The following is a 23,289-nucleotide window of genomic DNA, read 5'->3' as shown; positions in this document are numbered from 1 at the left end:
CAAACTGATAAAAAAAAATCCAAAATATGTATTTAAATAAAATAATCAACTTATTGTATATTTACATAAGCAACTTATTTTAATAAAAATAACTATAGTTTCCAAAATAAAAATTACATAATGGTATTGGTTTATATTTTTTAAAATCGATTTAACATTTGACTCAACAGAAGAAAGTCAGTCTCATGTCTGCTTCTGCGTTCAATCGTGCTCTTATTTCCTGTGAAACCTCCAGACTCTATACACTCATGACAGAATAAGAACAAATAAAAAGGAAAATATCTTAGTATTACGACAAAAATGCCTTTGACCTTGTGAACTTCCTAAATGGGTCTCAGGAACGTCCCGGCTACCTGGGACACACTTTGAGAAACACTGGTATGTAGTATCGTCCTGTAAATCACTGTGGTCTAAGGGGGGCAATATAGGGTAGGGTGGAAGCACTTAGGTAAACCCTGATGCAAGCTTGGAAGCTCAGGGAAGGCTTCCTGGTGGAAGGAGCATGTAAGTTGAATCTCGAGAGTGGACAGAACCCAGCACGGTGGCTCATGCCTGCAATCCCAGCACTTTGGGAGGTTCAGGTCAGTGGATTGCTCAAGCTCAGGAGTTTGAGACCAGCCTGGGCAACATGACGAGACCCTGTCTCTACCAAAAATACAACAACAACAACAAAAAAATAGCTGGGGGTGGTGGCGCTTGCCTGTGGTCTCAGCTACTGGGGAGGCTGAGGTGGGAGGATGACTTGAACCTGGGAAGTCAAGGCTACAGGGAACCAAGATTGCACCACTGCACTCCAGCCTAGGTAACAGAGCAAGACCCTGTCTCAGAAAGAAAAAAAAGAGTGGATAGGGAGTTTGCCATATGGCTGAGAGATGGAAGGGGATTCCATGGAAGGAAACCACCCAGGAAGCCCTCAGCACAGGAAGGAGCTGGGAATGGTAGGGATGACAACCTCAGTCTGCTGGAGGCAGCAATGGGGGCGGCATACGATGAGACGGGTGCTCTTAGCAAAAGGACACAGGTGAGGAGCTTAGATTTGCTCCTAAGGGCAATAGGGAGATATAGGTCCTTGATAAATAAATGGAACCAGTTGGCTTCAATATACACAGAGGGCCGGGCATGGTGGCCCACACCTGTAATCCCAGCACGCTGGGAGGCCAAGGAGGGCAGATCACTTGAGGTCAGGAGTTTGAGACCAGCCTGGCCAACATGGCGAAACCCTGTCTCTACTAAAAATACAAAATTAGCCAGGAGTGGTGGCGTGTACCTGTACTCCCAGTTACTCTGGGGGCTGAGGCAGGAGAATCGCTTTAACACAGGAGGTGGAGGTTGCAGTGAGCCGAGATCATGCCACTGCTCTCTGCCTGGGCAACAGAGCAAAATTCGTTAAAAACAAAACAAAACAAAACAAAACAAAACAAAAAAAGCTGGGCACGGTGGCTCATGCCTGTAATCCCAGCACTTTGGGAGGCCAAGGAAGGCAGTATATATATATATACACACACAAAGCTTAGTGGTTAAGTATTGGAGACACAGGAGACTCTCAGGATTCAAATTTTAGCTTGACCACTTACTAGCTGCGTGACCAGGAGAAAGCTAATTACCCTCTCTGTGTCTCAAGATCTCATTTATAAAATGAGAATGATTCTAAGAGTACCAAACCTCCTGGGGTTATAGAATGTAAAAGGCTTAGGACTGAAACACACAATGGCTAGCATGTAAGCACTCAATAAATTATGCAATTAATTTATGCAAACAATTGTTATTAAGCAGGCTTGGAAAACAGTAGAGTTATATAACATACTAAATGAGCCCCATCATGCATTCTCATTTGAAACTAGAAGGCACCAAACTATGTGCATTACATGATAAATGTATACAATAAAAATGTGTATACCACATACTCATCCATATGTGGATTTAAACACATGCATATATGCTTGAATATGCATAGAGTATTCCTGAAATTAAAAACTAATAATACCTCAGGGAGAGGAGGATTTCAGAATGTTAGGACATCCTGACTCACTTTGGATAAATAAAGGTGGAACTTTTCACAGCATTTCTTTAAAACAAAACAAAAAAAACTCACCAATCCTGAACTGTGGGATTGCATTCCATTTTCAAAGTTTAATAAACAAAAGAACTAGCTTGACTTTTTAAAAGAACACAAACCTAGGCCGGGCGCGGTGGCTCAAGCCTGTAATCCCAGCACTTTGGGAGGCCGAGACGGGCGGATCACGAGGTCAGGAGCTCGAGACCATCCTGGCTAACACAGTGAAACCTCGTCTCTACTAAAAAAATACAAAAAAATAGCCGGGCGAGGTGGTGGGCTTCGTAGTCCCAGCTACTCGGGGAGGCTGAGGCAGGAGAATGGCGAAAACCTCGAGGGCGGAGCTGCAGTGAGCTGAGATCCGCCACTGCACTCCAGCTCGGGCGGCAGAGACTCCGTCTCAAAAAAAAAAGAACACAAACCTTAGGATTTTAGGTTGTTAACTTTCCCATAGTGTTAGCAAGTATCTAGCATTTGCATCACCGCAGCCCATCCTGCAGGCAAGGCAGACAGCACCAATTGAGCAGCACGGCAGACAGCACCAATCAATGGCGACACTCTTTCCCACCGAGCAGATGCTCAGAATTCTTCTAATACTGGGCTCCAAGCAACCAGTACGAATCGCTTAGTTTTGACAACGAAGCTGAAGCATGATTTGCAATCCCAAATCTCAAGCAAGACCTCCAGAAATTTGTGAAATTATTGAAAATGACTCAGAATAGTTCCCTCCGGGAGTCCAGTCCTGCTGATTGAGAACTCCTTCCCGCTAACTTACCCCCACCAACCTCCCTATTTAGAGGGATTTGGAATCCTTCTAAATCAACCACTGCCCTCGGTATTTTTTATTTTTATTTTTTACAGAAAAAAAACCAAACAAACAAAAAACGGAAAGCCCCAGAGATTAAAAGATTTGCTCAAGGTCACAGAATGAGTTTGCACCAAATCCATAGCAGTAAATTACAGCAGCTAAGAGTGTGGGCTCTGAGGTCAGAGAGACCGGGCATGAATTCTCCTCCGCATCTTACCTGGTGGGTGGCCTCACTTCCCCGAGCCTCGGTTACTTCATCTATAAAATGGGGCTAATTGGAATGCCTGATTCACAGGATGGTTGGAAGGATTCAGTCAGCTAATAAATCGAAGGTGCTTAGTGCAGGCCGGGTAGGGAGGCTCATGCCTGTAATTCTAGCACTTTGGGAGGCCAAGGCAGGAGGAGCCCTTGAGCCCAGGAGTTCAAGACCAACCTGGGCAACACAGGGAGATCCTGTCTATTTTTTTTTTTTTTTTAATGTGCTTAGTGCAGTGTCTGATACCCTAATGATGACCTGATAAATGTGTCTATGGTTGTTAACAGTTGTGACTGTAATAGCAAAAATCGTTCTGATGGATCCTTAAGAGGCCAAATCTAGACAAGGCAAAGGAGGGAAAATCTGGCACGGTGTTTCCTTTACAATACGCTGCAAGAATAAGCTTATCAAACATTTAGGCTGTTCTCAGTCTCTCAGTATAGTGGGTGAGACTGCAGATCGCAGCACCCACTTTCTGAGCCTGCCTCCTTCACCTGCAAAAACGGGGTGATAATTCCTACATAACAGGGCTGCTGTGAATGTCTAATGAGATCATGTAAGGAAGGAAGGCGTCTGGCTCACGGTAGGTGTGCAGTAAATGGTAGCAGTCATTTCTCAACAGAGGGACTGAGCCAAGCGTTGGGAAAACCCACCACTGCCTGGTGCAAGGGGGAGGAAGCCTGAGCTTCAGAACCAGATACTTGGTTTTATTATGATTATTATTTTGAGATGGAGTCTCATTCTGTCGCCCAGGCTGGAGTGCAGTGGTGAGATCTCGGCTCACTGCAGCCTCCACCTCCCAGGTTCAAGCGATTCTCTGCTTCAGCCTCCTGAGTAACTGGGATTACAGGCGTAAGCCACCGCGCCCGGCTAAGTTTTTAAGTAGAGACGGCGTTTCGCCATGTTGGCCAGGCTGATCTCGAACTCCTGACCTCAAGCGATCCGCCCGGCTTGACCTCCCAAAGTGCTGGGATTACAAGCCTGAGTCACCGCACCTGGCCTAAACTTGGTTTTAGCAAATGGCTCTGCCAAGTTCCACCTGCGTGATCTTGGATAGGTCACTTCACCTCTCTGGACCTATCTGCAAAATGAGGCCAATAAATTGACCGTGCAGGTTTGGGAGGAAAGTTAAAAGAAGCAATGCATGTCGAAGGAAGGCGAGTCATAGCAACAGTACTCTACGTGGTCATAAGAATATCAGGAGAAAGTGTTTATTGATCCTGACCAGTATCATTTACAGTCCTGCATGCTTTACACGGACTGAAGTATAAAGCGCTGTCGTTGATAATTATGATAAGTCATTTAACAACGACCCATCTAATGTTATTCTGCAGTACTTTTAATTATGATAAGTCATTTAACAACGACCCATCTAATGTTATTCTGCAGTACTTTAGGCCTGCAACCCTAGAAGCAGAGACCTGGACTAAGGCCCCTGTATCCAATCCCTTCCCTCTGGGCAGGCGGAGACGTGTTTGAAATAAAGTTTATTGAAGTTTCTGTCGATATTTACATATGATACACGGTAAATAACAGAGCCAGGCCCCCCACCCCACCCTGTCCCCACCCCCAATGCCCCCCTCCCCCCAGCCTCGTTAAAAATCGCTGCGTAAAGTCAGGTTAACTGCGGCGGGTCCCCCTCCCCCCCCCCCCCCCCCGATGCAAACTAAAAGCCCCCGTCCCTCCCCTGCCCCCCTCCCCCCACCCCGGGGGCCATTCCGGTTCCGTGTACAGCACTGTGCTACCTCGCCCCTCTTTCCCTAATAAGGGGGGTGGGCGAGTTCCTGGTGACCTCCTCTCCCCCCAAAATCTGTCCAACGGGGCGGACCGGCCCTTGAAAGAGGCCAGAGTTGGGGCTCTGAGGGGGGAAGAGGGACGTCAATGAGGAGGAGAGCCAGAAAATGGAAGACTTAGAGGTTTTGGGGGGGTGTCGACCCCCGCTACTGCCCCTCCCTCCCTCGACGGGGCCTCGAGGGGGGAGAGGCGGGCACAGGTGTGGAGATGGCGTGTGAGAATTCCCTCCACCCTAGGGTCCCCATTCTGGCCGTCTGGTGTGCGCCTAGGGCGGGATGCACCCAGCGGCTTGGGACGAGCAGGTGGAAGGAGGAAAGGAGAGAAAGTTAAAGGAGGAGGAAGACGAAAAAGAAACCAAGAATAGCTGAGAAAGCAAGAAGATCCTTTAGACAAGAGCCCCCTAAAAGGCAGGTAACCTTCAGGAAGCAGAAAAGAGCCCAGCCGGTGAGAAAGAATGGGACCTTCCAGGGAAGTGGGGGAGATGGGGAGGGAAGGGCCAGGTTAACCGTACCCGTGGCTTCCAGCCCCCTTCCCTACGCCACCCCGGGGCTGCGGGTGGAGCCAGCCGGCCCTCCAACTGCATCGGAGGACCCAGCAGGTCAGGAGGTGAGATTAGGCGGGGAAAAAGGAAGCCCAGGGCAGAAGGGAGAAGAGGATGGTCGGCATTCCCAGCGGCCGCCCGAACCTGTTCTCCAGCCCAGAGCCCCTGCAGTGAGGTCGGAGGCTGGGGAGCTCCGGGGAGCTGGGCGCCTGCACTGCCGCGGGCTGCTCCCAGCGCACAGCTGGTGGAGAAAGAGCGAGGAGCTAATTTTCTTGGAGAGGAGGGGCCAGATGAAAGGGGCGGGGCAACGAGGGGGGGCGCGACCATTGAAATAGGGGAGGGTGTGGGCGGAGCCATGGGGAGAGGGCGGGGCCTAAAGCTGGCGCAGCCTCCTCCGGGTGGGAGCGAGGAGTCCCGAGGACCGAAGGGGGCGCTGCATTGCAGGGAGACCTTCGAGGACGAGGAGGAAGAGGAGGCATGGGGCGCTCCGAGGGTCGGGCCTCAGCAGGGCGAGGTGGAGATGTGCAGGTGGTCCGGGTACTTGATGGCGGGAGGGTAGTTCTGCGTCATTTGGATGGACACGTCGCTGGAGATGTCGGAGGGGCTCCGACCGCGGCGCCACGCCTCGGGCTGCAGGAACTGGCCCGAGTAGTCGGAGCAGTCGCTGAGACGCGGGCGGTAGAAGGCCGGGTGTGGACGGTACATCTCCTCCTCCGCGTAGCGCTTGGTGAACAGGTACACGGACATCACGCCGGCCCCCTGCGGCAAGGCAAGGTCAGAGTCCCAGGGGCGCCCCCCTGCGCATCCCCGGACCCCGACTCATCTCCTCTCACTCCAGGACTCAGAGTCCCCACCCCAAGCCCCTTCCTATCCCAGGACCCAGGATCAGGACTCCAACCCTCTCTTTCCCCAGGACCTCAGGAGTCCAAGCCCTCGGGTTGGCCCCTCCCTCAAGACCCAGGAGTCCCAGTCTCCAGACCCCTCCTCCCCCAGGATCCCAAAAGTTGGAGCTCTCAGACCCCTCTTCCTCCAGGACCCAAGGGTTAGACCCTCAGCTACCACCTCCCTCTGACGCCAGAGTCTGCATCTCCAGCCTCTCCTTCCTCCTGGACTCAGGAACCAGGCCCCCAAGACCTCTGTCCATTCAGAACTCTAGAGTCTAGGTCCCAGGGACATCACCTCTTTGAGTAGGAAGGAGGAAGCGGCGAAGGCAAAAGACCACCCGTAGCGATAATGAAAATACTGCTCAGAGCTGCTGGGCCTGTTCATGACCTCGTCGTTGATGCTGGAGATGTAAAGAACCAAGCCCACCACCAAGGAGAGGCCTAGGGGAGCAGAGGGGGTGCCCTCGTCCATTAGAAGTGGGCCCCTTTTCCCAGTCCCAGCCCCACCTCACTGTCTTCCCCTCCTCCCCATTCTGTCCTGGACTAACTTCGCGGAAGCCCCTTGTGTGCTGGGCCTTGGTTGGGTGCAGGGAGCCCAGAGATGAATCAACAACCACCTCCCCCTTTACCCCCCTAAATCTGCCATCCAGGAGCTCACAATGCAATTGGAGAAGGAAAATTGGAACACACTGATCAAGTCACATATAAGGTGATAGGTGCTACAAGGAAGTAGCACGGAGCTCTGTGGGACTCTGGAAGGGGCGCCAAACCCGCCTGGCGCAGGGGCAAGAGAAATGAAGGAAAGATTCCTTTGTTCAAGTCTTATTTTCATTTTTCTTTTTTTTCCTGAAACGGAGTCTCACTCTGTGGCCCGGGCTGGAGTGCAGTGGCCCAATCTCGGCGCACTGCAGCCTTCAACCTCCCGGGTTCAAGTGATTCTCCTGCCTCAGCCTCCCAAGTAACTGGGATTACAGGTGCCCGCTACCATACCCGACTAATTTTTTTTGTATTTTTAGTAGAGACGGGGTTTCACCATGTTGGCCAGGCTGGTCTCGAACTCCTGACCTCAGGTGATCCGCCCCTCTCGGCCTCCCAAATGCTAAGATTACAGGCGTGAGCCACCGTGCCTGGCCTGTTCAAGTCTTAAGGATGAGGCCCAGGGAAGAATAAGGGCATACTGGCAGAGCGCACAGCATGGGCAAAGGTTTGAGAAGGAGGGAAGATAGAGCTGGTCCACCCATGTAGCTGTAACATGAGCTGTAGCCACAAGAAATGAGGTTAGAGAAAGGGGAAGGTATAGCCATGGTGAGCCTCGAATGCCCGGCCCAGGAGCTGGGCATTGACACCAAGGGTACTAGGGAGCTACACAAAGTTTGTAGCAGAGGAAGGACAGGGCCAGATCCCAGTGTTAGAAGAACGCTTGGGGGCTGGTTGGTGCTGGGAACAGACTGGAGGGAGACATATTCCAGGGGGAAGAGGATGAGGCCTGAGCTGAGGCTGTGTGGATAATAATTGCAACAATAGCAATAATAATAGCAACGACTTATATAGGTCTTGGTCTGTGCCAGGCACTGTTCTCGGTGTTGAATATATATAAATTCATTCAAACTTCACAACACCTCTTTGAAGGAGGTACATTTTTAACACCATTTACAATTGAGGAAATACAGCATATGGACAGTGTGCAGAGGAGAGGTCCGATCTGAGAATTTCTAAGAGGCGATTATAATTTTCTCCAGATGAAATTTCCTCTAAACAGTAACCATGCCAAGAGTGGCTTAAGGAGGCTACAAAGTTCCCTGCCTTAAATGTATCTAACTAATCCCTATCAACCTCTTCCCCTAGAATCCTACAAATAAACATTCTGTGTGCAGCACACACAGAATAAGCCTAAATTCCTTCCATTGTCTACACCAGCGGTCGGCAAACCATGGTCCATGGACAAAACCCAGCTCACCCCCTCATTTTGTATGGCCCACCAGCTAAGAATGGCTTTCACATAAGTAAATGATGTTAAAAATCAAAACAAGACTGGTATTTTATGGCACATAAAAAGTATATGAATTTCATTTGGCAGTGCCTCAAAAAGTTAAAGATAGAATTATCATATGACCCAGCAATTCCACTCCTAGGTATGTACCCAGGAGAAGTGGAAACATATGTTCATACAAAAACTCATACACGGATGTTTGTAACAGTGTTATGCGTAATAGCCAAAAAGCGGAAACAGCCCAAATGCCCATCAGCTGATGAATGGATAAACAAAATGTGGTATATCCATATACAGGAATACTATTCAGCCAAAAAAGGGAACGATGTACTGATTCATGCTACCATAGGGATGAACCTAGAAAGCAAGCTAAGTAAAAGAAGCCAGATGCAAAATATCACATATTGTGTGATTCCATTTATATGCAATGTCCAGAATAGGCAAATCCACAGAGATGGAAAGTAGATTAGTGGTTGCCAGGGAATAGGATGGAGGGGGAAATTGTGTCTGGCTGCTAAGGTATGTGAGGTTTCTTTTGAGAATAATGAAAATGTTGTGAAATTAGCTCATGGAGATGGTTGCACAACCTTGTGAATGTACTAAAAATCACTGAATTATATGAAATTTATAGTATGTGAATTACATCTCAATTTTTTTGGGAGAAAGGGGGGGTTTGAAATGGAGTCTTGCTTTGTCACGCAGGCTGGAGTGCAGTGGTGTAATCTCAGCTCACTGCAACCTCCGCCTCCTGGACTCAAGCGATGTTCCTGCCTCAGTCTCCTGAGTAGCTGGAATTACAGACACCTGCCAACACGCCTGGCTAATTTTTGTATTTTTAGTAGAGACAGGGCTTCACAATGTTGACTGGGCTGGTCTCAGACTCCTGACCTCAAGTGATCTGCCCACCTTGGCCTCTCAAAGTGCTAGGATTACAGGTGTGAGCCACCATGCCCAGCCTTTTTTGTTTTGTTTTGTTTTGAAGACAGGGTCTTGCTTTGTTGCCCAGGCTGGAGAGCACTGGGGCAATCATGGCTCACTGCAGCCTTCACCTCCCAGGCTCAAGTGATCCTCCCACCTCAGCCTCCCTAGTAGCTGGGACCATAGGTGCACACCACCATGCCCGGCTAATTTTCTGTAGTTTTTGCAGAGACAGGGTTTTGCCGTGTTCCCCAGGCTGGTCTTGAACTCCTGATCTCAAGTGATCTGCCTACCTCATCTCCCAGAGTGCTGGGATTACAGGCGTGAGCCACTGTGCCTGGCCTCACATCTCACAAGGCTGAGCAGTTGCAAGAGAGACTGGGTGGCCAATAAAGCTGAAGATAATTATTATTTGGCTTTTTACAGAAAACTTCACTGACCTTTTAGACTACAGTACATAAACAATCTGGTATCTGCCCACACCATCTCTGATCAGTTTCTCCTTGTTTCTTCTTCTTAGACCACCAAAGTTTCTTTACTTTATTATTTTTTTCTTTTTGAGACAGGGTCTTGCTCTGTTGTCCAGGCAGGAGTGCATTGGTGCAATCATAGCTCACTGCAGCCTCCACATCCCTGGCTCAAGCGATCCTCACACCTTAGCCTCATGAGTAGCTGGAACAACAGGCATGCACCACCATGCCTGGCTAATTTTTGTATTTTTTTGTAGAGACAGGGTCTCACCATGTTGCCCAGGCTGGTCTCGAACTCCTGGGCTCAAGCAGTTCTTCCACCTTGGCCTCCCAAAGTGCTGGGATTACAAGCGTGAGCCACCACACTCAGCCTAGAACACCTAACTTTCTTTTTCTTCTTTGCACTCCTCAAGCTCACTTCTGCCTCAGGGCCTTTGGTCTTGCTGTTCCTTCTACCCCCAATGCTCTTCCCACAGATTTCCCCATGTCTGTCTTTGTCACTTAGATCTATCTTCACTTGTTGCCTCTTTAGAAACACCTTCTATAGGCTGGGCGCAGTGGCTTACGCCTGTAATCCCAGCACTTTGGGAGGCCCAGACAAAAGGATGACTTGAGGCCAGGGGTTTGAGACCAGCCTGGCCACCATGGTGAAACCTCGTCTCTACTAAAAATACAAAAATTAGCCGGGTGCGATGGCAGACACCTGTAATCCCAGCTGCTGGGGAGGCTGAGGCAGGAGGATTGCTTGAACCTGGGAAGCAGAGGAAGGAAGGAAGGAAGGAAGGAAGGAAGGAAGGAAGGAAGGGGAAGGAAGGAAGGAAGGAAGGAAGGAAGGAAGGAAGAAGGAAGGAAGGAAGGAAGGAAGGAAGGAAGGAAGGAAGGAAGGAAGGAAGGAAGGAGGGAGGGAGGGAGGGGAGGGAAGGAAGGAAGGTTAACGATGGGGCTGAGGAAGGAGAGGAAGGGGAGGGAGGGAGGGAGGGCAAGGGTCTTTTATGATCTCCTTGTTGAAAAAAGTATATTTCCCTCACTCAAAATTTGAGAAATGCAAATGAAATTATGACGTAGGCCACGCATTTCTATCAACCAGGTAGTCAGAAGTTTAAAAGCTTCACAGCACACTCTTTTGGGGAGGCTGAGAGAATGGACGTTCTTCTGCATTGCTGGTGGGAATGCCAAACGGTGCCACCAGGTGAAAGGGGATTTAGTAGCATCTAACAAAATCACACACGGAGGCCAGGCGCGGTGGCTCACGCCTGTAATCGCAGCACTTTGGGAGGCCGAGGTGGGCAGATCGTGAGGTCGGGAGATCGAGATCGTCCTGGCTAACACGGTGAAACCCCGTCTCTACTCCAATTTTCTCTAAAAATACAGAAAATTAGCCGGGCGAGGTGGTGGGTGCCTGTGGTCCCAGCTACTCGGGAAGCTGAGGCAGGAGAATGGCGTGAACCTGGGAGGTGGAGCTTGCCGTGAGCTGAGATTGTACTACTGCACTCTGGCCTGGGAGAGAGCGAGACTCCGTCTCAAAAAAAAAAGAAAAAGAAAAAAAGAATGGAGGCTGGGCACAGTGGCTCACACCTGGAATCTCAGCACTTTGGGAGGCCGAGGTGGGCAAATCACTTGAGGTCAGGAGCTCGAGACTAGCCTGGACAACATAGTGAGACCCCATCTCTACTAAAAATAAATAATTAGTTCCTGTTGTCTTAGCTACTTGGGAGGCTCAGGAGGGAGGATCCCTTCAGCCTAGGAGTTCAAGGCTGCAGTGAGCTATGATTGCACCACTGCACTCCAGCCTGGGTGACAGAGCGAGACTGTCTCAAAAAACTAAATTAGCCGGGCGCGGTGGCTCAAGCCTGTAATCCCAGCTACTCGGAGGCTGAGGCAGGAGAATGGCGTGAACCTGGGAGGCGGAGCTTGCAGTGAGCCGAGATCGCGCCACTGTACTCCAGCCTGGGTGACACAGCGCGAGACTCCGTCTCAAAAAAAAAAAAAAAAAAAAAAAAAAAAACAACTAAATTAAGTTAGGCCGGGCACGGTGGCTCATGCCTATAATCTCAGCATTTTGGGAGGCCAAGGTGGGCGGATCACTTCAGGTCAGGAGTTTGAGACCAGCCTGGCCAACATGGTGAAACCTGGTCTCTACTAAAAATACAAAAATTAGCCAGGTGTGGTGGTGGATGCCTGTAATCCCAGCTACTCGGGAGGCTGAGGCACAAGAATTGCTTGAACCCGGGAGGCGGAGCTTGCAGTGAGCCGAGATCTCACCACCGCACTCCAGCCTGGGTGACAGAGTGAGACTGTCTCCAAAAAAAAAAAAAAAAAACAACTAAATTACAAACAAAATAAGATAAAATACATGAGTCCACACTGATATATTTAAAATAAGAAAAAAGAGAAAGTTCTTTTCAGTAGCACACCAATTTATCCATGTAGGTGGAATAACAGAGTTAGAAGAAAACACCATTCTGCAATCCTAGTAGTAATGTCAGATTCAGGCAAGAGTCACAAGAGGATGCTCCATCGCTGGATGACAGAAACTCCCCACAGATCTATTAATTATTACAGAGAGAAAAAGCTTCCTTTATGCTGAAAGCACCTGGCAGATACCGCCTTAACCAAGCGATCGAAGTTAACATCACCAGCAACAGGGCAGACCGACACCATGGGCCTCCGGAGAAGAGAGCTGAGCAAGCCACTACCTCCTTTATGTCGTGTTCCTGCTGAGAATGTGTAACCTGAATCCACTCATGAGGACAGTGGGACACTCTACAGCCCAACTGGCTGCACTCTTCAGAAACGTCAACATGAAAGATTGAAAAAGAGAAAAAAAAAGGCAGCAGAGCTCCATAAAAAATGAAAGGTTCACATGGTATCCTCCACGTACTAAAAAAAAAAAAAAAAAAAAAAAAAAAATGAAAGGAGACGAAAGAGACACTAGGGAAATGCAAAGAGTGATCTTAGATTGGATCCTGAATCAGGAAAAAGTGACAGTAAAAAAGATAGCATTAGGCCGGGCGTGGTGGTTCACGCCTATAATCCCAGCACTTTGGGAGGCCAAGGTGGGTGGATCACTTGAGGTCAGGAGTTCGAGATCAGCCTGGCCAACAGGGTGAAACCCTGTCTCTACTAAAAGTACAAAAATTAGCCAGGTGTGATGGCGCATGCCTGTAGTCCCAGCTACTTGAGAGACTGAGGCAGGAGAATCGCTTGAACCCAGGAGGTGGAGGTTGCAATGAGTCAAGATTGCACACTGCAGTCCAGCCTGGGTGACAGAGCAAGACTGTCTCAAAAACAAAACAAAATAAAACAAAAAACAAAAAGGCCGGGCGCGGTGGCTCACACATGTAATCCCAGCACTTTGGGAGGCCAAGGCAGATGGATCACCTGAGGTCAGGAGTTCGAGACCAGCCTGACCAACATGGTGAAATCCCGTCTCTACTAAAGATACAAAAAAATTAGCTGGGCGTGGTGGTGGTGGGCGCCTGTAATCCCGGCTACTCGGGAGGCTGAAGCAGGAGAATCACTTGAACCTAGGAGGTGCCGAGGTTGCAGTGAGCCAAGATTGCGCCATTGCACTCCAGTCTGGATGACAAGAGTGAAACTCCAATTCAAAAAAAAAAAAAAAGACAATATTGGAGGGTGGGGGCGGTGGCTCACGCCTACAATCCCAGCATTTTGGGAGGCCGAGGTGAGTAGACCGCTTGAGCTCAGGAGTTTGAGACCAGCCTGACCCACATGGTGAAACCCTGTCTCTACTAAAAACACAAAAATTAGCCAGGCTTGGTGGCATGAGCCTGTAGTTCCAGCCATTCAGGAGGCTGAGGCAGAAGGCAGAGGTTGCAGTGAACCAAGATTGAGCCACTGCACTCCAGCCTGGGTGACAAAGCAAGACTGTCTCAAAAAAAAAAAAAATTTCGCATCGGTGAAATTTAAATATAGGACTAGGTATTAGCTATAGTATTTTATAGACCTTAAACTTCCTGAATTTGATTATTGTACTGTGGTTAGGTAAGAGAATGCCCTTGTTCTTAGGGAATACTTGCTGAACTAGTGACGTGTTTGCAACTTATATTCAAGTGGTTGCATCAATGTGTGTATATATATATTTTTTGTGCACACATATGTATATATTTGTGTGTATATATATAACATGTGTATACATACGTATATATGTATATGTAATATGTGTATACATATATGTGTATATAGATCATATATATATATGGAGCGAGAGACAGACAGAAAGGCACACGTGGTAAAATGTTGAAAAACTGGGCCAGGTGAAGGATATGAGAGTTCATTGTATTATTTTTGCAAGCATCCTGCAGTGTTAAAATTTTTCCAAAATAAAAAGTTTAAAATATGAGTATCCCAAACCAGAGATTTTTTTTTTTCAAAATGCTAAAGTATTACCTGCACACTAGCATTTCATTTCGTTATTTATTTATTGAGATGGGGTCTCGCTGTATGGCCCAGGCTAGAGTGCAATGGCATGATCATGGCTCACTGCAGCCTCAAACTCCTGGGCTCAAGCGATCCTCCTGCCTCAGCCTCTGGAGTAGCTGGGACAACAGGTATGCACCACCACACCTGGCTAACTTTTTTGTTTTGTTTTGCTTTTTTTGTTTTTGGAAAGACAGGGTCTCAATATGTTGACCAGCCTGGTCTCAAACTCTTAGGCTCAAGCAATCCTCTCGCCTCGGAATCCCAAAGTGCTAGGATTACAGGCGTGAGCCACTGTGCCTGGCCTTGCTTTTTCATTGTAAAAAGAAAAACCTACCTTTTCCACTGGGAGCTCTGATGGACACCACCTTTACCAAGGGTTTGAGCTGGTACCACTCATAGTGGGACAACCTGACATTATTTGCTCCCTGGAGTAATGGGATACAAAGTACATGGCGGCACCTCTGGCTTTTCTTGCCCATGATGTTTAACGTGAATGTTATCGAGCCTCTAGTCTATACAGAACTTCCAGGTTACAGAAAATACAAGGAAAGAGGAACAAATGAAATGTTACGAAGAAGAACCAAACAAATTCAAGATGCGGCTGGGAGCAGTGGCTGACGACTGTCATCCCAGCACTTTGGGAGTCCGAGGCGGGTGAATCACCTGAGGTCGGGACTTTAAGACCAGCCTGACTAACATGGAGAAACCCCACCTCTACTAAAAATACAAAATTAGCTGGGCATGGTGGTGCAGGCCTGTAATCCCAGCTACTCGGGAGGCTGAGGCACAAGAATTGCTTGAACCCAGGAGGCGGAGCTTGCAGTGAGCTGAGATCCGGCCACTGCACTCCAGCCTGGGTGACAGAGCAAGACTCCGTCTCAAAAAATAATAATAATAATAATAAATAAATAAATAAATATAAAAATAAAAATGAATTAAACAATAAATCCAAGATGCAGGACATTCACCAGGATACCCTGTCCCTCAGTCTTCAGAAAAACGAAGACATGGACCAAGCTAATGACACTCAAACCAGTGATCAACTCAAAAAATATCTCAAAAAGAGAGACAATCAGACATTCCGTGTCTCCTGATGTAATAGACACAACAGGATGTGAATAGCACCACCTATCTGTAAAGTGTTCTTGCCAAAAAAAAAAAAAAAAAAAAAATCAAACCTGCATCCATCTAAGCTTCCTTTAGATCTTGGCTTACAAGAAAATACAGGAATCGGCCAGTGCATTGGCTCACACCTGTAATCTCAGCACTTTGGGAGGCTGAGGTGGGCAGATCACCTGAGGAGTTTGAGACCAGCCTGTCCAAAACATGATGAACCCCCCTCTCTATTAAAAATACAAAAATTAGTTAGATGTGGTGCTGGGCACCTATAGTCCCAGCTACTCGGGAGGCTAAGGCAGGAGAATTGCATGAACCTGGGAGGCAGAGGTTGCAGTGAGCTGAGACCTCACCACTGCACTCCAGCCTGGCAACAGAGTGACAGTCCATCTCAAAAAAAAAAAAAAAAATTAGCCAGGCGTGGGGGTGGGCACCTGTAATCCCAGCTACTCAGGAGGCTGAGGCTGGAGAATCACTTGAACCTGGGAGGTAGAGGTTACAGTTAGCCAAGGTTGCGCCACTGCACTCCAGCCTGGGTGACAGAGTGAGACTGTCTCAAAAAAAGAAAAGGCCGGGCTCAGTGACTCACGCCTGTAATCCCAGCACTTTGGGAGGCTGAGGTGGGTGGATCACCTGAGGTCAGGAGTTTGAGATCAGCCTGGCCAACATGGCAAAACCCCGTCCCTACTAAAAATACAAAAATTAGCCGGGTGTGATGGCAGGTGCCTGTAATCCCAGCTACTCGGGAGGCTGAGGCCAGAGAATCGCTTTAACCTGGGAGGCGGAGGTTGCAGTGATCCGAGATTGCACCATTGCATTTCAGCCTGGGCGACAAGATCGGAACTCTGTCTCAAAAAAAAAAAAAAAGAGAGAGAGAGAGAGAGAAAAAAAAAATAAAACACTGGAAGAGATGAACATATTAAACCACAACAGAGGATTCCACTGGAAAGCTCTGCAATGTGGGAATTCCATACAACAAAAATTCAAATTTCTCAAAAAAATAAATGGCGAGAAAAAAATAGGAGAGGGACCGTTTTCGGTTGAAAGAGGCTTCAGAGATCTATCAACTCAATGTATATGTGGAACTTGGATCTGATTTGCAACAAATGAACTATAAAAAGGCATTTATGAGGCCAGTGGGGAAGAGTGAGCATTAACTAGATATAATAGGAAATGAATATTCTTATTTGCTTCGGCTTGATCATGGCATTGTGGTTATAGTAAATAAAAGACTACTTATAACTCAGAGATATACTGAAATGTCTGTGAATAAAATGATGTCTGAGACTGGCTTTAAAATAATGTAGTGAATTGCAGAAGAGGACATGGCAATATGACTAAAAACAGATTTGCCATATGTTGGTAATTGTTGAAACTGAGTACAGGATCCATGAATTTCATTATACTATTCTTTCTCTATTTTATTTCAATTTTTATTTATTTATTTTTTTCAGACAGGGTCTTATTCTGTTGCCCAGGCTGGAGTGCAGTGGCACCATCACAGCTCAGCGTAGCCTCCATCTCCAGGGTTCAAAGTGATTCTTCCACCTCAGCCTCCAGAGGAGCTAATACTACAGGCTCGAGCCACTGTGCTTGGCTTTTTTTTTGTATTTTAATAATGAGAAATATTTACAAAGTCAGTGTTGGCCGGGCGCGGTGGCTTACACCTGTAATCCCAGCACTTCGGGAGTCCCAGGCGGGCGGAACAGGAGGTCAGGAGATCCAGACCATCCTGCCTAACACGGTGAAACCCCGTCTCTACTAAAAATACAAAAAAAAAAAAAAAATTAGCCGGCCGTAGTGGCGGGCGCCTGTAGTCCCAGCTATTCAGGAGGCTGAGGCAGGAGAATGGCGTGAACCCGGGAGGCGGAGCTTGCAGTGAGCCGAGGTCGGGCCACTGCACTCCAGCCTGGGCGACAGAGCGAGACTCCGTCTCAAAAAAAAAAAAGTCAGTGTTGTAAAAACAAATAGTAGTGGAATTAGGTTTTGTTTTGTTTTGTTTTGTTTTTGACAGAGTTTTACTCTGTCACCTAGGCCGGATGCAGTGGTGCGATCATAGCTGACTTGCAACCTCCGCCTCCCGAGTTCAAGCCATTCTCCTGCCTCAGTTTCCTGAGTAGCCGGGATTACAGGCACCCACCACCACGCCCAGCTACCTTTTTTGTATTTTAATAGAGACAGGGTTTCACCACGTTGGTCAGACTGGTTTCAAACACCTGACCTCAAATGATCCGCCCAGCTCGGCCTCCCAAAGTGCTGGGATTATAGGCATGAGCCACTGCGCCCAGCCAAAAAAGAGACTTATTAACTAAATGTCACGCATGGACCTAGATTGAATCCTGGTTCTGGGGAAACAGTTATAAAAGACATTCTTGAAATAGCCAGACAGTTTAAAAATGTATTAAATTATATTATGGAATTATAAAATTTCTAGGTCTGATAATGTTGTTGTAGTTATGTAGAAGAATGTCATTATTCTTCTGTTTATTTAGAGACAAGATCTGGCTCTGTTGCCCAGGCTGGAGTGTAGTGGCATGATCTCAGCTTATGGCAACCTCCGCCTCCTGGGCTCAAGCCATCCTCCCAGCTCACCCTCCCGAGTAGCTGGGACTGCAGGCGCATGCCCCATGCCCGGCTGACTTTTATATTTTTTGGAGAGATGGGATTTTGCCACGTCACCCAGGCTGGTTTTGAACTCCTGAGCTCAAGGATCTGCCCACCTCGGCCTCCCAAAGTGAGGCCACACCACCCGACCCTTATGCTTAAAGGACGCATACTAACACTTAATTTTAGAGATGAACTATCAACATGTCTGCAATTTACTTTCAAATGCTAAAGCCAAAAAAATCTGTGTGTGGTGTGTTTAAAAAGTGAGGTGGTGCCGGGCACAGTGGCTCATACCTGTAATCCCAGCACTTTGGGAGGCTGAGGAGGGAAGATCACCTGAGGTCAGGAGTTCAAGACCAGCCTGGTCAACACGGTGAAACCCCATCTCTACTAAAAATACAAAAATTGGCCGGGTGTGGTGGCTCAGGCCTGTAATCCCAGCACTTTGGGAGGCCTAGGTAGGCAGATCACGAGGTCGGGAGTTCGAGACCATCCTGGCTAACACAATGAAACCCCATCTCTACTAAAAATACAAAAAATTAGTGGGGCATGGTGGCGGGCACCTGTAATCCTAGCTACTCGGGAGGCTGAGGTAGGAAATATCTTGTGCACCTTGGAGGCGGAGGTTGCAGTGAGTTGAGATTGAGCCACTGCACTCCAGTCTGGACAACAGAGTGAGACTCCGTCTCAAAAAAAAAAATTAGCCAGGCATGGTGGTGCCCGCCTGTAGTCCTAGGTACTTGGGAGGTTGAGGCAGGAGAATCACTTGAACCCAGGAGGCAGAGGTTGCAGTGAGCAGAGATGGCGCCATTGCACTCCAGCCTGGGTGACAGAATGAGACTCTGTCTCAAAAAAAAAAAAAAAAAAAAAAAAAAAAAGGTGAGGTAGGAGGGAAAGATAGAGAGAGAGAGAAAAAAACATTCAGGTGGGTGGGATAATATAATAACCCCTCCCCATCACTCTCCTTCTCCTAACCTGCTTTTTTTTTTTTTTTTTGTAGCATGTAGCACCATCTAACATTATGTTATCTATTTGTTACTTTTTTATTAGACATCTCCTCCATCCCCAGTTGGATGCTAGGAACTCCATGATGCTAGAAACGAGTCCACCTTGTTCTTTATTATTCTCCAGCAACTAGTCAATACTGTTTGAATGAATGCATATACTTGCCATGCAGCTAGAATGACTAGAAAAGCTCATTCACTCTAAATCCCACCATTCCTCTATCCCTTCCAAGAATTAACTTTTCCTTGCTCTGAACTTCCATAACACTTTCAACTTCTAGTATTCCACAACGTTGAGACGCAGTAAGCGAGTGATTATAGGCCAGATGTGGTGGTTCAGGCCTGGAATCCCAGCACTTTGGGAGGCCAAGGAGGGCGGATCACTTGAGACCAGCCTGGCCAACATGGTGAAACCCTGTCTCTACTAAAAATACAAAAATTAGCCAGGCGTGGTGGCGGGCTCCTGTAATCCCAGCTACTCAGGAGTCTGAGGCAGGAGAATCGCTTGAAGCTGGGAGGTGGAGGTTGCAGTGAGCTGAGATTATGCTGCTGCACTCCAGCCTGGGTGACAGAGCGAGACTCCACCTCAAAAAATAGAAACAAAAAAAAAAAAAAGAAAGTGATCATGAAGCATTACATGGTGAAAACGCACCGAGATTGGTCTTGAAATATGAGCAGGTTTATAGGAAAGGAAGATTGAAGGAAGCCCAGAAATCACACTCACTGCAGTGCCTAACGCAAATGCAGGGGAATCAGCTTCATTCCTCTTTTCCTCTCTCTCTCTCCCTCTTTCTCTCTCTCATCCATCAGGGATGGTCACTGAAGGACAATCAAATTGTGTCTGTTTTACTTCCTGAATTTCTCATAAATCTAACCCCCTTTTTGCTTCCCCAAGTCCCTTGCCCCAGATCAGGCCTTATTCTCTTTTTTTTTTTTTTTTTTTGAGATGGAGTCTCACTGTGTCTGGAGTTGGTGTAATGGTGCCATCTCAGCTCACTGCAACCTCTGCCTCCTGGGTTCAAGTGATTCTCCTGCCTCAGCCTCCTGAGTAGCTGAGATTACAGACATGTGCCACCACACCCAGCTAATTTTTGTATTTTTAGCAGAGATGGGGTTTCACCATGTTGGCCAGGCTGGTTTTGAACCCCTGATTTCGTGATCCGCCAACCTCGGCCTCCCAAAGTGCTGGGATTACAGGCGTGAGCTACCGTGCCCGGCCTTCAGGGCCTTATTCTGCATGTTTGTACCATTGTTCCAAAGTCTTCATCTCCCTTTCTGAAACCCAAAGCAGACTCTATCCCTCCAGGCTCAGAACTCTTCCCTGGCTCCTCATTGTCCACAGGAGAAACAACTGAGCCTGTCATTCCAGGCTGTCTGTGATCTTGTTCCTGCTGACAACACCTGCCTCATAGTCCACTCCAACCCCAGACTTAAGGGCCAAGTTTCACGTTAATAACAAACATTCTGCCAGGTGCAGTGGCTCATGCCTGTAATCTCAGCACTTTGGGAGGCTGAGGTGGGCAGATCACTTGAGGTCAGGAGTTTAAGACCAGCCTGGCCAACATGGTGAAACCCCATCTCTACAAAAACACGAAAAAAATTAGCCAGGTGTGGTGGTGCACACCTGTAATCCCAACTACTCGGGAGGCTGAGGCATGAGAATCGCTTGAACCCAAGAGGTGAAGGTAGCAGTGAGCCAACATTGCACCATTGCACTCCAACCTGGGCAACAGACCAAGAGGCAGATTTCCCCTGCCTCAATAAATAAATAAATAAATAAATAAATAAATACCAGTCTCTATAAGCAGAGTCAGGACCAGGGTCTGATGGGAAAGAAATAAATATTTCCACTGAGGAAAATATTTTGTTTTCTTTTTTCTTTGTAATAAGTCATTCTTATCATCCCTTTTTCTTTCTGGCCATTTTGCATTAGCCCTGGTTCTCCAAAAATAATGTCTTTTTCCTTTCTCTTTTTCTCCCTCCCTTCCCCCTTTCTATCTCTGCAATCCAACTCTCTTACTCTCTTCCCACCCCCTCAACTTCATCTGCTTTGTAATTCTTAAAGCACAGTAGGCAAGAGTCACCTACATTCCAAGCTGAATAGAACCATCCTGGCTTGAAAGCAACTGGGTTTCAGAACCATGGACAGGTGCACTGGCGTTGACCTCTGTCTTAGCTGCCTGCTTTCTTTCTTTCTTTCTTTTGCGTGTGTGTGTGTGTGTGTGTGTGTGTGTGTGTGTGTGTGTGTATTCGTTTGTTTTTCCAGGCTGGAGTGCAATGGTGCAATCTCGGCTCACTGCAACCTCCGCTTCCCAGGTTCAAGCGATTCTCCTGTCTCAGTCTCCCAAGTGGCTGGGATTACAGGCGCCTGCCACCACGCCTGGCTAATTCTTGTGTTTTTAGTAGAGACAGGATTTCACCATGTTGACCAGGCTGGTCTCGAACTCCTAACCTCAGGTGACCTGCCTGCCTCGGCCTCCTAGTGTTCTGGGATTACAGGCATGAGCCACGGTGCCTGGCCTGTCCTAGCTCCTCTCTAGGGCCTTATCGCATGCTGTGAATTCCATCTCCAAACCAGGCTCCTTTCTTTCTGGACTTGAAAATTTCCCCCTGACTCTTTCGGCATCAACTTAGCTGTCACCTTTTCTTGGAAGCCCTCCCTGGTCTCTCTCACCCTCCCCACAGCACCCTACTATGTCAGGTTAACACATCATCCCTTTTCTCAGAATACCCAGGACTGTCACTCATCCATTCTGCCCTCACTCATTCTGGAAATAGTTCAGTTTGCACTTCATACAAACAACACTTCTAGACTCTAAGATACAAACAAGAACATGTTTGAAAAGGTCTCAGCCCGCTGGGCCGCAGTGGCTCATGCCTGTAATCCCAGAACTTTGGGAGGCTGAGGTGGGTGGATCACTTGAGGTCAGGAATTCGAGACCAGCCTGGCCAACATGGCGACACCCCGTCTCTACTAAATATACAAAAATTAGCCAGGCGTGGCGGTGGGCTCCTGTAATCCCAGCTACACGGGAGGCTAAGGCAGGAGATTGCGCCACTGTACTCCAGCCTGGGTAAAAAAGCGAGACTCTGTCTCAAAAAAAAAAAAAAAAAAAGAAAAGAAAAGAATAGAAAAGAAAGGAAAGAAAAGGTCTCAGCATCCCCCTCACTCTTCTTTTTTCTGAGACAGAGTCTTGCTCTGTAGACCAAACTAGAGTGCAGCAGCATGATTTCCGCTCACTGCAGCCTTCATCTTCCAGGTTCAAGTGATTCTCCTGCCTCAGCCTCCCAAGTAGCTGGGACTTCAGGGGCCCACCACCACGCCCAGCCAATTTTTGTATTTTTAGTAGAGATAGGGTTTCATCATGTTGGCCAGGCTGGTCTCGAACTCCTGACCTCAAGTGATCCACCCACCTTGGCCTCCCAAAGTGCTGGGATTACAGGCGTGAGCCACCGTGCCTGGCCTGTCTCAGCCCTTTTGAAGATTACATTCTGGTACAAAAAGACAGAAAACAAATATCACAACAGTAGCAATAAATGCTATTTAAAAATATATAACAAAGCATGTGATAGTACAGCAGGGGTAAGGGAATACTAGGTACTGTTGTCAGAGAAAGCAACTCTGAAGAGAAAAAAGTTTGAGGCTTCTGAGAATCAGGGTCGGATGGAGTTGGAGGTGGGGAAGGGACTTCCAAGCAGGGAAGAATAATGAGTGTACCAAGTCCTGAGGTGAGGCTGTGATTTGCATTTTCAAGGAGAAGAATGAGGCCAGTGTGGCTGAACTTATAAGCAATGCGGAGAGTGCTAGTGGCTGAGGAGATGAGGTCAGAGATCTGAGCGGTAGCCAAATCATAGAAGACCTTGGAGGCCAGACTGAGGCATTTGGGTGTATTCTAAGTGCGATGGGAATCTATTGAAGGAATTTAAGAAAAAGTGTGAAAAGCTTTGACTGACAGGTAGTCAAGAGCTGTTCTGTGAGTGAGTGCATCTGAGTTATACATGAGGATTTAATTGTGTCTTCTGTGCCAAGGACAGGGCCTGGTATACAGGATATCTGAAGACTGAATGAATTAACATATGCACAGATCATGTTTAATGATCAGGGGCTAATGTGGGACATGCATGCGCATGCCTCTTATGACCTGGAAAAAAATCAATGCCTGTCTAGCTTCCTCCCACTTCTCCCACCAACCACATCCAGTCAGTCATCTGATTCTATTGATTCTTCCATCAATATCCCTCTCTCACATGGCCATCCAATTGCCTTTTCCTCACATCTCCAGCCCCAGCACAGACCTTGTCTGCTATGGCCTGGGCCACTAAACAAGCCTCCTCAGTTTGTACATTTCCAGTCTCTTTCCCTCTAGTCCATCTCCAGCACAGGTCCCTGTGAGACATTTAATGT

The 23,289-nt window shown here is 47.7% G+C and overlaps 1 protein-coding gene across 4 annotated transcripts in view; it reads right to left on the bottom strand.

Annotated features, from left to right (window-relative positions):
* Positions 1-4,296: 4,296 nt before the first annotated feature.
* CACNG7 (calcium voltage-gated channel auxiliary subunit gamma 7) overlaps positions 4,297-23,289 on the bottom strand; it is a 30,633-nt gene continuing 11,640 nt past the window's right edge. For 2 of the 4 annotated variants that reach the window (XM_009195252.2, XM_009195250.2), the window contains exons 5-6: positions 6,632-6,777; positions 4,297-6,211 (exon numbers count right to left, since the gene is read on the bottom strand). In XM_009195252.2, coding sequence (XP_009193516.1) covers positions 5,954-6,211; positions 6,632-6,777 — 404 coding nt within the window. In that variant the 3' untranslated portion in view covers positions 4,297-5,953. The remainder of the gene's footprint in view (positions 6,212-6,631; positions 6,778-23,289) is intronic. The other 2 variants (NM_001168871.1, XM_009195253.4) reach the window with 2 other exon arrangements.

This window comes from Papio anubis, chromosome 20 (assembly GCF_008728515.1).
Source record: "Papio anubis isolate 15944 chromosome 20, Panubis1.0, whole genome shotgun sequence".
Lineage (NCBI taxonomy): Eukaryota > Metazoa > Chordata > Mammalia > Primates > Cercopithecidae > Papio > Papio anubis.
Note: the sequence above shows the minus strand (reverse complement) of the source record. Positions and strands in the feature narration are given on the sequence as shown.